Here is a 16209-nt window from a genome sequence, read left to right as displayed (position 1 = left end):
ATTTCTGCATAGGCAAAATGAGTAACTATGTACCAAATCAAGGAGCAGAACCTCAAAAGGTAATAAATCTCCAGATTATTACCTGAGCACCCACAAACTGGCACAGAGTAAATAAGATTAGAGAGATGAACGTGTGGCTCAAAGACTTGTGTGCGAGAAGTGAGTTCCGGCTCGTGAGGCACTGGCATCAGTAGTGGGGAAAATAGGGGCAGTATCGTTGGGACGGTCTACACCTGAAATCATGAAGGGACGAATGTTTTGCGAATCGCATAAGTTGGGAAGTAGAAAGGATTTTGAAAATAAGTAATGGGGGCAAGGGATCGAATGTGAGAAGATGTGGTCTATCAAAGAGTAACGACAAAGTAAGAGAAGGTATTAATGTGGGAAATGACAAACAGACCATGACAGGAAGGGACAGAGACTACAAGTCGAAGAGTAAACCAACAGATAAAGCTAGAGGTTACAAAAATAATAAAAAAAACCAAAAAAATTAAGGCTCTGTATTTGAATGCACATTGCAGTCGAAACAAAACAGATTAACTGATATTGCAAATACAGATAAATAAGTACAATCTAATAGCCATTACAGAGACATAGCTACAGGATGGCACAGATTTGGGGCCTGAATATTGAAGGGTATGTGACTTTTGGGAAGGATAGAAAGTTAAGAAAAGTTGGTGGCTCTGTTCATTAAGGGTGACATTAGCACAATAGAGAGGGATGACCTAAGTTCAAGAAACCAGGGTACAGAAGTGGTTGGGTAGAAATGGGGAATGATAAATACAAGAAGTTGCTTGTGGGAGTGGTGTACAGATGCTCTAACAGTAGCCACACAGTAGGACGGGGAGTCAAAAATGTTTTAGTGGGAGCTTGTCAGAAAAGTACAGTGATCATCTGGGGGGGATTTTAATCTACATATAGACTGGAACAATCAGATTTAAAAAAAATTAATTTGCAGGATGTGGCCATCACTGGTTAGGCCAGCATTTATTGCCCATCTCTAATTGCCCTCGAGAAGGTGGTGATTAGCTGCCTTCCTGAACTGCTGCCGTCCATGTGGTGTAGGTACATCGACAATGCTGTTAGGGAGGGAGTTCCACGATTTTGACCCAGCGACAGTGAAGGAACGGCGATATAGTTCCAAGTCAGGATGGTGAGTGACTTGGAGGGGAACGTGCAGGTGGTGGTGTTCCTATGCATCTGCTGCCCTTGTGCTTCTAGATGGTAGTGGTTCTGGGTTCGGAAGGTGCTGTCTAAGGAGTCCTGCAGTGCATCTTGTAAATGTACACACTGCTGCCACTGTTCGTCGGTGGTGGAGAGGGAGTGCCAATCAAGTGGACTGCTTTGTCTTGGATGGTGTCAAGCTTCTTGAGTGTTGTTGGAGCTGCACTCATCTAGGCAAGTGGGGAGTATTCCATCACACTCCTGACTTGTGCCTTGTAGATGGTGGACAGGCTTTGGGGAGTCTGGTGATGAGTTATTTGCTGCAGGGTTCCTGGCCTCTGACCTGCTCTTGTAGCCACAGTATTTATATGTCTGAGTACAACCTTCCCCAGTTTTCCCCCTCCCCACAGTCAAGCATTTGCCTCATCTTCCCCCCACCCTCCCCAAGTTGAGCCCTTGCCCTACAGCGCATCACAACCCACTCCCACATTACTACTGGTCTGGTATATACAGCCTTGCCTCCATAACCCTCCTTGAAAACGGACTTGTGCTGCCTGTGAAGGCAATGCAGAGTGTGAGGTGCTGCAAGCGCTGCGCGATGCAAGGTGGACGAGCAAACCTCAAAGTCACGAGCGAAGTGCAGGTCACCAGGTGCACGTCGCTTATATGCAGTTATGGATCCCGCCAGTCTAATCAGTAGCCAGCGGGGCCTTTTGATCCAACGTGGGGGCATGATTATAGTGAGCTGCCTTGATCATGAGCATTCATGATACTCTAATGTATTCAAATGGGATTCCTGACATGGCACAGTGGGAGAAGCTTGCCACCATTGAGGGCAGGAGTGGACAATCACAACTTGCTTTTACATCGACAGGAAACTGACTTTTCCACTCCTGCAATATTTTCTCCTCTCGCCCACCATTATGCCTGTCATGGGCGGGATCAGAAAATCCGATTCAACTGCTACTCTACAGGAGGTTATGGATTATGAATGAGGAGACAGCCTGTTAATTGCAACTGGAATGCACAGGATTGGGACCCAGGAATTGTCTTGAACCTTGAAAATTTTTTTGAGTAGAACAAACTCTGGCCTTTGTGTGAGAACACTTTTGCCTCAGTCCAATTTTCTGTCCAGAAAATTGTGTACTTTAACAATCAGAATGAGATATAAACCTGAAGTATTCTCACCTAACTCGCCAACACCCCCCCACTGCGCTATTTCGTTATGCAAAATCTACTCATGTTTACTAATCCTTACCTTTACAATTTAACCAACAATTACACTGGTTTGGGGCCTTGCTTGAATCCAATTAGATGATGATCCCATATTAGTGTACATCTTAAGACCCTGACGTTCAAAACTATCCCTTACCAACAGCAATGTCACATAAAGCAAAGAGTCCAACTCGAGTGTCTCCATTCACTGTCCATTTCTGTGTCTCACAGTTTGGCTTGCAACTATGATTCATGAAGCGTGAATAATTTCCTTTTGGGCCTGCATCAATAATCCGGTCCTGTCGATAATAAAATTCGCAGTTAAACTTACACTCCCTTTATGACGTTTAGAAAGTCATTACATAAAATATTTTCCATAATCTTAGCAAAGCAGACAAAAGTACATGTAGCCACTGACAATTTTTAATTCAGGAAAATAAAATTCCCAATATGAAGGATTTCACTGAAGCCTGTGAATTAACTATATATTGTGGTAGTTCAATGATTTTTGCATCATAAGACTATGAATTAAGAGTACAAGTATTCCCCATGCCCACTGACCCCCAACCCCCTGCTTAAAGCGTGTTCTACAGCACAATTTCATTTTAGCACAGTGTGTAAATTAGGGATACTCCCTGAAAAGCACTGCCTTCATTTTTGTTTTAGCATGGTTACTGAGCATGTCAAGTCCTTTTTAAAACAAACCATTGCCTCTCCGCTTCCCTCATCAACCCTTCCGCTTGCTGTTTCCCTCTCCCAATCCTCCTGCTCACTGCCTCACCGACTTTCTCATCGTCTCTCTGGCTTGCCACTTTCCTCCCGACCCTTCCACTCATCCATCTCCTCTTCCACTTGCTGTTTCCCTTCCGGACCTTCCCATTCACTGCCTCCCCCACTTGCCGCTTCCCTCACTTACCTTCGTCCCTGACCCTTCCACTCACCCTTTCCCTATCCAGCCTGCCTGCCTGTCGCTTCACTCTCCCTACCCGTCCGATCAACGCCTCTCCCACTTGCTGTTTCCCTTTTTGAGCTGGTTAGGTTCAAGGCCCCAATAGGTTTTTAATGTAAAAATTACATGTCAGGATCATAACCCATCCTTATTTCATGTTTTCTTATGGGAAAGTGATTTTCTTTTAGCATGTTTTCGTTTAGCACATCGTTTTATAGGAACCCGTTAGGAGTGCTAAACAAGCTATAGGTGTATACTTTGCATATACATTTTATCAGAAAATCTTAGTAATATTTGCATATCCACAGCAAAACAGTAATGTAGAACTAGTTGTACCCAAGTTTATTTAGGGTCCAAATAACAATCTCAGACAGATGAACATCAGGATAGGAGTTCAAGTAAGTTCATTAACACCATCTTAGGCTTCCACTGAACTTGAAAATGACTTTTCACAGGTTTATCATCTTTTGATGATTTATCAATTGATTAAACAATCTTGCATAAATAATATTCAAATGGTAGAGATACTTACAAACAGCAAAAACAGAAAGAAATCAGACAGAGAGAGACATAACAAAAAACACAACAAAAGCAAAAGCTGGCAAGTCACCAAGTCATGTTCACTCTCTCACTGAGTAGAACATTCCATATGTTTGATCTGGTCAGACCAAAAATGCATACCATTTCTAAGGATGTTGTGCACCATTGCTCTAAATTTATTTTGAAAACTTTTGGTCTCAGTGAGATGAGATGTACTTGGGAAATGGAACACCTTTCATTTGAGACATGGAAGATCTTCTCAGGGTAGTACCATGTACTCCTCTTCAGGCATAGCAGTTATATGCCATTTTGTAGTCTGAGATTACCAATTAGTTGTGAGCTATAAGCAATTTTGTGTCATTGCCATTAGGAACTCTAATAAGGCTCCCCAAATTTACTTGAAAGAAACCTTTACAAGCCAGCAGACAGAGGAGAGTTTCATCTCAGCAGTTCAGGTTGGATGCAAACACATTTTCTAAAGGCCAATAACCCACTCATCACCGATTCTCACTCATCTCAATTAGTGATTGGCAATACCATGCATCCAGGTTTTTGGTGGCTTTGTGCAGATTTGACATGAGTTATTTATCATTTTACTTTTAGTTCCACAGGTTTTATTGGTTTGATGTTATTACCTTGTCAAGAGTAAGCATGTAGAAGTTACTACCTTGTCAAGAGTAAGCATGTAGAAGTTGGTGATGTCATGTTCCTGTGCGTATTTGATTCGAGCATAACACTCCTCCTCATCTATCACCTCACCCACATACTCATTCACGAACTGTCCCTATAATAGAGGCACAGGTTCAGCAGTGTGAAAATGGACATAGCAGATAACAAAATATTTGTATGTTGTTAAGGGCTTTTCTTTTCAGTTATTTCCCAACACACCTTTAACAGTTAGTTAAGCTACAGTCAAAACAAGTGTTTTTTATGTTTTCAGCCTATTATAATTTTGACAATTATCAAAGTGATATCAATGTCGGGTATTTTATTACCCAATTGATTCTTTCAATCTTATTACTAACGAGAGGAAATAAATCCAGAATTATAAGACTCCACTTCATCAGATAATACATATTATCCTCTTGGCAAGTTTCACATTCTAAGCACTCCCAGAGTAAAGAAATTTCTCCTTAATTCCCTATTGGATTTATTGGTAACTGCTTTGTATTTCTAGCCCCTAGTTTTGGATCCAACCATGAATGGAACATTCTCTCCACATCCATTAAGCCTCATCTAAATCTTCTCTAAAAAGATCCTAACCTATTCAATCCTTCCTGATTGTTGTAATCTCTCAGTTCAGGTACCATCCTCGTACATCATTTTTTACACCTTCTCTAGGGTTTCCAGGTCCTTTTTATTGTATGGAGATCAGAACTGTGCAGAGTACTCTAAGTGAGGTCTCACAAGGGCCCTTTACCAGTTGAACATAACTGCGTTACTTTTGAATTCATATTTGTAGAATAGGTCACTGCAAAATCATTGAATGCTATTTCACATTGGTCTCCATTCCCAAAGATTTTCATGTGCTGGTACTTTTGATGTAAAGCACATTTATTTTTTATGGTTTTGATTTTAGAAGCCTGGGCATATCTAAATTTTCAATATGCAATAACTTTGCCACCACGACTACTAAAACGCAGCTGAATAATATGACAGATGCAGATAAATTACATCTGGAAACTGTTTGCATTTTAGTGGTATCATAAGATATTTAACAAAGATACATGAGTTTCTGAAGATATTCTGACAGTATCAGTGCCAATTATTTATTTATTTAACATGATCACAATGATTCTGTGACTGCAGCAACTTGCCAAGGTTTCTTAGACAGCATCTTCCAAACTTGCAACTTCTGCCATCTAGAAGTGCAACAGCAGCAGACAAATAGGAATGCCACTAGCAGTTCCCCTCCAAGTCATACACCTTTCTGGCTTGGAACTATAACCTCCATTCTTTCCTCGTCACCAGCTCAAAATCCTGCAGCTGTTCAAGAAGGCATCTCACTACTATCTTCTCAAGAGTAATTAGGGATAGGCAGTAAATACTTGCCAATGGCACCCACACCCCATGAACAAAAAAAGGGCAATTGCACTCTTCGATATTCATCAGGTCTCAATTCCCAACAAATTTTATCCTTCTAATTTTGTCTTCTCCACCTTCCTGGTACTGTCCCATATTTGGCAGCAACTCCCCAGTATCTTAGTCAATTTTTTGTATTATTCATATGGCTAGGGAGGCAGTTAAAGTTTGTTGAGGTTAACAATCCATTCAATGGCTTGAGCTGACACAGTGGCTGTGCTGCTACCAGGGATGGTTATCTGAGCAGAAGTTCAGTGTATGTGTGATTATCTCACTTGCATGGCCACAGTCACAATTTGAACTGTTCCACATGTTCCACTAGAGGAGCAAGTGGCCACATCTTCCCTTGCCTGTCCTCAAGCGGTTGAGGGTTGTCCAGGTTTTCCATCAAAGGTTAAAACCTGGGACTTCACCACTTCTAAGTGTCCAGTTCTGGGCACCACCCTTTAGGAAGGATGTGAAGGCATTAGAGTGAGTGCAAAAAAGATTCACAAGAATGGTTCCAGAGAAGAGGAACTTCAGTTATGTAGATAGACTGGAGAAGTTGGGAGTTTGCCTTGGAGAAGTGAAGGTCGAGAGGTGATTTAAAAGAGGTATTCAAACTCATGAAGGGTCTGGACAGAGCGGATAGGGAAAAACTGCTCCCATTGGTGGAAGGATCAAGAATACGAGGGCACAGATTTAAGGTAATTGGCAAAAGAAACAATAATGAAATGGGGAAGCTTTTTCACACAGTGAGTGGTTAGGATCTGGAATGCACTGCTTCCTGACAGTGAGTGACAGAGTGCGGTGGAGGCAGGTTCAACCAAGGCATCCATGAGTGAATTGGATTATCTGAAAGAAGAATGTGCAGGACTATGCTGAGAAGGTGGTGGAGTGGCAATAGGTGAATTGCTCCTTTGGAGGTCCAGCACTGACACAAAGGGCCGGTGGCCCCTTTTTTTGTGCTGTACCTATCCTGTGATTCTGGCTCAGTTATCAGGTTATGGTTGGCGATGTTGGCAGTCAACAGGAGATGCATTGAGAGGTGCAGCTTCCGTCAATTTGTAGGATGTGGATGTGTTCCAGTAGTGCATAGGTTTTGTTTTTGATGCTCAGTGTCAATGGGAGTGCTCCATTACTGTTGGCCAGTGGTGTCCTTTGAGGAGTATGTTTTCCCTGTGGACATCAGGGGGTTCAATAAGTGTTAGCACAGGATGTTACTTTTGGCTAAATTATCATTTGTATTCACAACACTAATTCTAAGCAATGCCTGGCAGCTTTTACATTGGTCTTATTTCAATGCGATTTCAAGGAGGCCTGTGTCAGAGATCCAGCTTCTGGTGTTCACATTGCTAAATATGGTTCTCTTATTCCAACACCATTTTCATGGACCCAGCTTCCATGTGTCTACAATTGTGTTGCTGGGATAAGTGAGCCATATTGTAAAGGCCAGGCGACAGGGTGCTAATCACCTAGAATAGGATTTAAAATAACACCAATATAAAAGCAGCTAATATTAACAAATTGTTCAACTGCAGAGGGTATTGCAGAAGATGTGATCCTCTTTTCACACCAATGCCTGCACACATGAATTTCCAAGCAGCCTACATTGCATAGTATCAGGACAATGCACACTGACTAAATTTCCCCTCCATATCCCTGGGATGCTGAAGCCAACTGTAGTGACCCAATGGATTCCCCAGCTGGAAGAATCCGCTCTGTATAGTTTTGCACTAGATTGGTCAGTGCATTTATCCACCAAGCCACTGTGAAGACAAAAGTACTTTCAAACTTTATAATAATGTCAAGCAGTGAATTTCTTAAAAATCCCATATTGGAGGGGAACAAAAAAATGAAATACTTTCAACAGAGAAGTATTTCTTATTGAGGCTTTTTCAGTTTTTAAATATTCAACTGACTTTTAGAGTTGGAAAAACAAGCAGTAACAAGCAAGTAATACTGGGCAAAATTTTTAGCTTGGTATGAGGGCATGCGCCCGGCCTGCTTGAGCCTAAAATAGCACATGATGACATCAGTCAAGCATCCCGCGCTCGTGCGATATTTTGGTCGGCGGGCACATGCCAAAGTTGTAAGCATGCCCTCCCACAATTAAGAGGCTTAGTAAGGTCATTAAAGTTGTAATTAACTCTGACTTTTCATGCCCCGTGCAACCTTACGGTTGGCAGACGGGTGAAGTGGCCAGGCGGACTTTGCATTTTACTTGAAACCCCATTCAAAGTGCAGGATGAGGTTTCCGATATTAATTAAAAAAAAATGTTTGGACAGAATTTATCAACTATATGTTCAGATGACTGATTCTGATGTGTGGACATTTTTTTCTATGTTTTAAAATCTTTATTCATTGCTTTTAAATTCTTTAGCTCCCTAAGGCAGCTCTCTGCCTTCAGGCAGTTTTCATTCTGCGCTCTCCCGTGCCTGTGCTTACGCCAGCGCTCGCCCTCCTCCCACCTCCAACCCGGCAGTGCTGAGCATTTCAACGCATCTTTCACGCTGGATGGCCGTTAATTGGCTAGCCAGTGTGAAATCGCGGTTAGGGGTCGATCGTGATCAGTAGTCTGCTCCCCAGCCGGCTGATGGTGTGCACCCGCCGAACTGAAAATCGTGCCCAGTGTGTTTCTCTTCCCCTCTTGACAAAGGATTTCCTCAACGGAGCACAGGTAATATCTGCATCTCTTATGAGCAAACGAATTAAGAGTAGGCCACTCGGCCCCTCGAGCATGCTCTGCCAGTCAATAAGATCACGGCTGATCTGAATGTAACCTCAACCCCACATTCCTGCCTCCCCCAATAACCTTTTACTCCCTTGTTAATCAAGAATCTATCTAGCTGTGCCTTAAAAATATTCAATGATTCTGCTTCCACCGACTTTTGAGGAAGAGTGTTCCAAAGGCTCACAACCTTCGGAAAAAATTTCTCCTCATCTCTGTCTTAAATGAGCGACCTCTTACTTTTAAATGGTGACCCCTAGTTCTAGATTCTCCTGCAAGAGGAAACATCCTCTCCACATTCACCCTGTCATGACCCCTCAGGATCATAAAGGTTTAAATTAAGTCGCCTCTTACTCTTCTAAGTTCCAGTGGATACAAGCCTAACCTGTCCAGCCTATCCTCATAAGACAACCCGCCCACTCCTGGTATTAGTCTAGTAAACCTTTTCTGAACTGCTTCTAACACATTTACATCTTTCTTTAAATAGGGAGACCAGCACTGTACACAATACTCCAGAAGTGGTTTCACCAATGCCCTGTACAACCGAAGCATAACCTCCCTGCTTTAGCCATCAATTTCCCTCACAATAAGAGATAACATTCTACTAGCTTTCCTAATTACCTGCTGTAGTTGCATATTAACCTTTTGTGATTCATGCACTAAGACACCCAGATCCCTCTGAATCTGACAGCTCTGCAATCTCTCATCATTTAGATAATATGCGTCTTTTTTTATTTTTCCTGACAAAATGAACATGTTCACGTTGCCCACATTATACTCCATTTGCCATATCTTTGCCCACTCACTTAACCTATCTATGTCACTTTGTAGCCTCCTTACATCCTCTTCACAATTTACTTTCCTACCTATCTTTGTGTCGTCAGCAAGTTTAGCAACCATTCCTTCGGTTCCTTCATCCAAGTCATTTATATAAATTGTAAAAAGTTGAGGCCCCAGCACTGATCCCTGTGGCACACCACTCGTTACATCCTGCCAACCAGAAAAAAAGACCCATTTATGCCAACTCTCTGCTTCCTGTTAGCTAACCAATCTTCTATCCATTCCAATGTTACCCCCTACACCATAAGCTTTTACTTTCTGTAATAACCTTTAATGTGGCACTTTATCAAATACCTTCTGGAAACCTAAATACAGTATACTCACCGGTTCCCCCTTATCCAGAGCACATATGACTCCTTCAAAGAACTCCAATAAATTGGTTAAACACAATTTCCCTTTTACAAAACTACATTGACTCTGCCTGATTGCCTTGAATTTTTCTAACTGCCCTGCTATAACAGCTTTAATGATAGCTTTTAACATTTTCCCTATGAGAGATATCAGGCCAACTGTCCTATAGTTTCCTTATTTCTGTCTCTCTCCCTTTTTGAATAAAGGAGTTATATTTGCTATTTTCCAATCTGATGCAACCTTCCCTGAATCTAGGGAATTTTGGAAAATTAAAACCAGTGCATCAACTATCTCATTAGCCACTTCTTTCAAAACCTTAGGGTGAAGGTCATCCGGACCTGGAGATTTGTCAGCTGGCAGCACAACAATTTGCCCAATACCACTTCCCTGGTGATTGTAATTTTGCCGAGTTCCTCCCTCCCTTCCATCTCCTGATTTACAGCTATTTCCGAGGTGTTATGTGCTCTCTAGTGAAGACCGAAGCAAATACCTTGTTCAATTCACCCACCTTCTCCCTACTTTACGTTATCAATTCCCCAGATGCACTCTCTATAGGACCAACGCTCACTTTGTTAACTCTTTTCTTATTTAAATATCTATAGAAGCTCTTACTAACTGTCTTTATATTACTAGCTACCTTTCTCTCATACTCTAATTTTCCCCTTTTTATTAATCTTTTTGTCACTCTTTGCTGTTCTTTATATTATTTCCAATCTTCTGATCTGCCATCCATCATTATGTAATTATATATTTTTCTTTAAGTTTGATGCTGTCATTAACTTTTTTAGCTAACCACGGATGGTGGGCCCTCCCCTTAGAATTTTTATTTCTCATTGGAATGTATATATTCTGTGTATGCCTGAAATATCCCTTTAAATGTCTGCTACTGGACTTCTGCTGACATATCCCTTAACCTCATTTGCCAGTTCACTTTAGCTAGCTCTGCTTTCATGCCCTCATAATTATTTAAGTTTAAAATACTAGTCTTGGACGCACTCACTTCTCCCTCAAAACAAATGTAAAATTCAATCATATTATGATCTCTGCTACCTAAAGGTGCCTTCACTAGGAAGTTATCAATTAATTCTGTCTAGTTGCTCAATACCAGCCTGCTCTCTGGTTGGCTCCAGAAAGTGCTGTTCTAAGAAACTATCCCAAAAACATTCTATGAACTCATTTACGCTACCATTGCCATCTGATTTTTCCAGTCTATATGTAGATTAAGATCGCCCATGATTATTGCTGTACCTTTCTGACAAACTCCCATTATCTCTTCTTCTATACTCTGCCCTACCATGTAATTACAATTAGGGAGCCTGTACACCAGTCCCACAAGTGACTTCTTGCCTTTATCATTCTTTATCTCAACCCAGACCGCTTCTACGTCCTGGTTTTCTGAACTTATGACATCCCTCTCTGTGCTAATAGCATCATTAATTAACAGAGCCACTCCTCCACCTTTTCCTAACTTCCTGTGCTTTCTAAATGTCACTTACCCTTCAATACTCAGGTCCCAATCTATGTCATCCTGTAGCCATGTCTCAGAGATTGTATTTATTTATTTCTATTTGCGCTATCAGTTCATCTGTTTTGATTCGAATGCTATGTGCATTTAGATACAGGGCCTTTAGTTTTGTCCTTTTATTATTTTGTAGCGTCTAGCCTTATCTGCTGATTTATTCTTAAGACTTGTACTCTCTGTCCCTTCCTGTCAAGATCTGTTTATGATTTCCCATAATACCCATCTCTCTTGCCTTGTCTCTACTCTTTGGTTTACCACATCTTCCCAAATTTGATTCCTTGACCCCACTATTCAGTTTAAAATCCTACTTCCCTAGTTATGCAGCTCGCAAGGACACCAGCCCTGGCATGGTTCAGGTGTGGACCATCCTAATGCTACTGACCCCACTTTCTCTGATACTGGTGCCAGTGCCCCACAAACCTGAACCCACTTCTCCCACAGAAGCCTTTGAGCCACACATTCATTTTTCTAATCTTATTTGTCCTTGCCTATTTGCATGTGGCTCAGGTAATAATCTATAAATTATTATTTTTGAGGTTCTGCTTCTTAATTTGGTGTCTAGCTCGTCATACTGACTATGCAGAGCCTCCTTCTTCATCCTGCCTACACTATTGGTACCTACATGGACCCGACCATTGGGTCCTCGCCCTCCCACTGCAAGTTCCTCTCCAGCCCTGAGCAGATGCCCCTAACCCTGGCACCGGGCAGCCAACAAATCCGTCTGGATTCTTGCTCTTTGGTACAGAGAACAGTGTTAATCCCATTACTATACTGTTCCCTACTACCACTACATTCATTTTTGCTGTCCCCACTTGGATGGCTTCCAGTACAACAGTGCCATGGTCAGTTTGCTCATCCACCCTGCAGCCCCCACTCTCATCCAAACAAGCTGAACCTATCGGACAATTGCAGAAGCTCACACTTCTGCCCTCTGGGTCCCCTTACCTGCCTCACTCGCAGTCACACCCTCCTGTCCCTGGCCACTGACCAAATCAGAAGACCCTATCCTAAGTGGTGTGACTGCCTCCTGGTACAAAGCATCCAGGTAACTTTCCCCCTCCCTGATGTGTCGCAGAGCTGCAGCTCAGCCTCCAGCTCAGTGACTTGGAGACGAAGTTCCTCAAGCTGCAAACGCTTACTGCAGACGTGTTTGCTCTGGACCACAAAGTTATCCAGGAGCTCCCACATGCTGCAGCCTTGACACATGACATGTCCTGCCAACCTTAATGTGCTTTAAAAAATTATTTAATTATATTAATTACTTATCTATTTTGCGATCTTAAATATTTTATTAACTTTATCACCAAATTATTTACTATTTTAAACATTAGGGATAGAATAGAACTTACCCAATTACTAGATACTCACCAAACAGCTAGTTTCTTTCCCTGTAGTAGAGGAAGAACCAATTTCTATGGGGTGAGAAAGGTAGAAAGAGGAAACGAACAACTTCGTCTCCCAAGTCCCCTCTCACCAAACTCCAAGTCTTCACATAGTTAGCTCAGCTACACTCCATTTGCCAAGGCTGCACTAAAGAGTTCTGAATTTATAGTAAACTGAACTGGGGCTACAATAACCAGATTCAACCAGTTAGCTAATTAACTACTCCTCCTACACCTGAGAGTGAGTTTATCCTGTCTAAATTGCAAAATAAACTTAACCCGCTTACATAGTATTTTCCAGTTACTGCTAATTACAGACTAGATTAGATTTTAACAGAAAAATTTAAGAACACAATTAACACTTAAAACTTCCCTCTCACCAAACTCCCAAGTCTTCACCCAGTTAGTCAGCTGCACTCCTTTCACGATTAACAGCCTGGTCTTTTGGTGAATAAGAACACAATACTACGCTTTCCAATGGCTTTCAATATTTAGAAACAAACAGAGGGAAACTTCTCACCTTCTTAATATTAAATTTAGTAAGTAAACCCCAGCCTCGGCCTGCAGTTTTCAAAATTTCCACTTCAGGATATTGCCGTTTGGTGAAGCACTGGTTCTGGCATTTGTCTCCTGCAGGACAGACAGTTGGATGGCACTCGTACATTAACATCCTGTTCAGACATTCGGAATCTACCCCACAAGGATTCTCATCAGTTGGCTTACAATTACATCGTGGAATCTCAGACGGATCAGCAGTGAAGATCTGAGCCTTACCCACGGCTTTGTTTACCTTGATAGAAAAGCAGATGGTTAAACCTCGACAATTAATCATTACATAATTATCTTTCTACAGTTCATACATCTGTTAATTGAGCCTTAGAATGCTGGAATATATAACAAAGTAAGATAATCATTCTTTGCAAGAAATCCAACCTACACACAGAAATAGGACATTACGAAAATAAAATACTATGGATGCTGAAAACCTGAAATAAAAACAGAAGATTATGGAAATACTTGCAGGTTGGGCAGGAGCTGCAGAGAGATAAACAGATCTAACATTTCAGATCGATGGCCTTTCACCAGAACTGGAAAAAATTAAAAAACAGGTCCGAAACAAGTACACAGGCAGCGGAGGGGGGAAGGGAGTAAAAGAATGAAAGGAAAAAAAACGGTGTCCTATACGGGTGGTATTCAGGAAATGGTAAATGACAAAAAGGGATGATGGTGGAAGGCAAAAGGGGATGGTAAGTAAACTAATGATGTGTCTAGAGGAGACACTGGTGAGCAACTGAAGTATGATTATCAACATCTGTCATCCAAAAACAAACAAATGGAAGCAGAAGTCTAAAATTGTTGAACTTAATACTAAGATCAGAAGGCTGCAAATTGCCCAAATCTTAAGATAAATTGTTGTTCCTCCAGTTTATGATGAGCTTTAGTGGAACAATGAAGTCAAGGACAGAGAGATCAGAGTGGGAATGGAGTGCAGAATTAAAATGACAGGCGAATGGAAGCTTGGGGTCACAATGTAACTTCAATGAGGTGCTCTGCAAAATGGTTGTCCAATCTGTGCATAGCCCCCCTGATGTACAGGAGACTGCATTGTGAGCAATGACTATAATATACTAAATTGAAAGGCGTACAAGTAAATAATTGTTGCATCTGGAAGGAGTGCTTGGGGCTTGGACAGTGAGAAGGTAGTATGTAAAAGGGCAAGTGTATTATCTTCTCCACTTGCATAGGAAGGTGCAGTGGGAAAGGGAGGGGATGATGGTGGTGATAAAAGAATGGACAGGGTGTTGCGCAGGAAATATGTCCCTTCAGAGTGCTGAAAAGGGAGAGGATAATGTGTTTGGTGGTGGCATCATGCTAGAAGTGACGGAAATGCAAGTGAGGGTTTTTAAATGTCTTATCAGTCTATAGTTCAGATTACTTTTGTAAGTGAGCCCCAGGACTATTATATGCGTTTGGCTTTCAGACATTGACGGAGTGACGATACACCAGATTTTGATTTAGAATTTAACTAACAAATTAATTAATTAACCAATAAACAAACAACATATTTTTACAGTAATTCTTAAGCTTAGCTGGCTTCTCAGTAGTAGCAAATTAAAGTTTGAGACTGCTGGACTAAATTATGATGCAAGTAATATTTTTGTGCAGCTCTTTTCTTTTTGCCATACACTGCCTATCTCTCTTTAAAGATTGGAGCAAGATGGGCTTTTAAAAGGTATCCAGGAACAAAAAATTTTAATGACCGCCTGTTAAATCCCAACAAGTTGCCAACTGAATAAACATGCTTGCAGAATTAGGTGCCACAGATGTTTGCATTCAAATAGGATGGCTTGGTCCCTCCCTTAGGCAAACCAACCAATACTGACAATTATACCAAAAATGAAACAAGTTTTCCTGTGAATGAAGCTGGTTCTTAACTCTTTATGCACTATGAAGAATTAAAGAAGCATATATCATGATAAATCTTAGTAAAAATGCTTCTTCTTTTCACAAATGCCTCAAATGGAACTACGAACTCAGCACTTAGCTGGAGAAGCAGAAACATTGTGGCACATTTCACTCTATTCAAAACTTATGACAAAATGTAGACATGAGCGTTAAGCTTTTTTTTTAAAGGAAAATGTTTTATCTTTCAACTTTGTCTCTGCAATTCCCATGTTCCCATGAATGATTTTAACCCCTACAATCAAAGACTAATTTTCCCTAACTACAGTAAACTTTGCACTGCAAATTGGCTCAACCTATGTTTCGCAGTTCCTTGTGTGATGGAAGTACCACCGTGCATTTAATAGCTAAAATCAACTTTCATACTAACTTTAATTTCATAAACACAAAGAAACATGACCAAGATTAACATATACTGGAGGGAACAAGACAGTTTTCGCACACAAAGCAGACCAAAGCCCATAGATATTGCGGCTTTTGTAACCAGAAAGATAGCCAGAAACTTATATAATTAATCAGTGCTCCAAATACTAGTACAGTTTATTCTTCTAATGCCACATCAACAATCAGATTAGTAATTTTAGTTGTATTCTTTAAGTGAGGTATTTTACATGAAATATAGTATATAACCTGCCTGTTAATAAAGTCAGTTTGCTCGAGTCAAGCTACTGGAAAATCCAATAAGAAATAGAGAGCAGGAGAGCAAAAATTAATAAATGAATCTCAGGAACTAATTCTGTCCAACTGCTATGATGTACTCAGCTTGTGGGTATAATGAGGAAGGTTGCAGTGAAGATGGAAAGAATGCTAACCAAAACACTGTGGAGAAGGTGGTATTCTCTGCAGACCCAACTGACAACCTGGGAGGGCACATTGCTCACATGGTGCTAGCGTAAGATATTTTGATGTGCATGAAAGGAATTGGGAAAGATAGAACCAGCTGTCATTGTCCATGTCAGAATCAACAACATAGGAAAGAACAATGCGGAA

General features: G+C 41.1%; 1 protein-coding gene across 11 annotated transcripts in view; it reads right to left on the bottom strand.

The window, feature by feature from the left end:
* Positions 1-16209, bottom strand: part of LOC121280891 — a 270129-nt gene that overhangs the window by 73926 nt on the left and 179994 nt on the right. For 10 of the 11 annotated variants that reach the window (XR_005943756.1, XR_005943750.1, XR_005943755.1 and 7 more), the window contains 3 exons: positions 13277-13546; positions 4536-4652; positions 2537-2678 (listed from right to left, as the gene is read on the bottom strand). Coding sequence is in view for 2 of the 11 variants with exons in the window: in XM_041193244.1 (XP_041049178.1) it covers positions 2537-2678; positions 4536-4652; positions 13277-13546 (529 nt within the window). In the remaining 9 variants the exon portion in view is untranslated. Of the gene's footprint in view, positions 1-2536; positions 2679-4535; positions 4653-13276; positions 13547-16209 lie in introns of those variants that run through there. The other variant, XR_005943758.1, reaches the window with a different exon arrangement.

The sequence above is a fragment of the Carcharodon carcharias genome, chromosome 8 (assembly GCF_017639515.1).
Source record: "Carcharodon carcharias isolate sCarCar2 chromosome 8, sCarCar2.pri, whole genome shotgun sequence".
In the NCBI taxonomy this organism is placed as follows: domain Eukaryota; kingdom Metazoa; phylum Chordata; class Chondrichthyes; order Lamniformes; family Lamnidae; genus Carcharodon; species Carcharodon carcharias.
The sequence above is the reverse complement of the archived record's forward strand: the minus strand, read 5'-3'. Positions and strand labels throughout refer to the sequence as shown.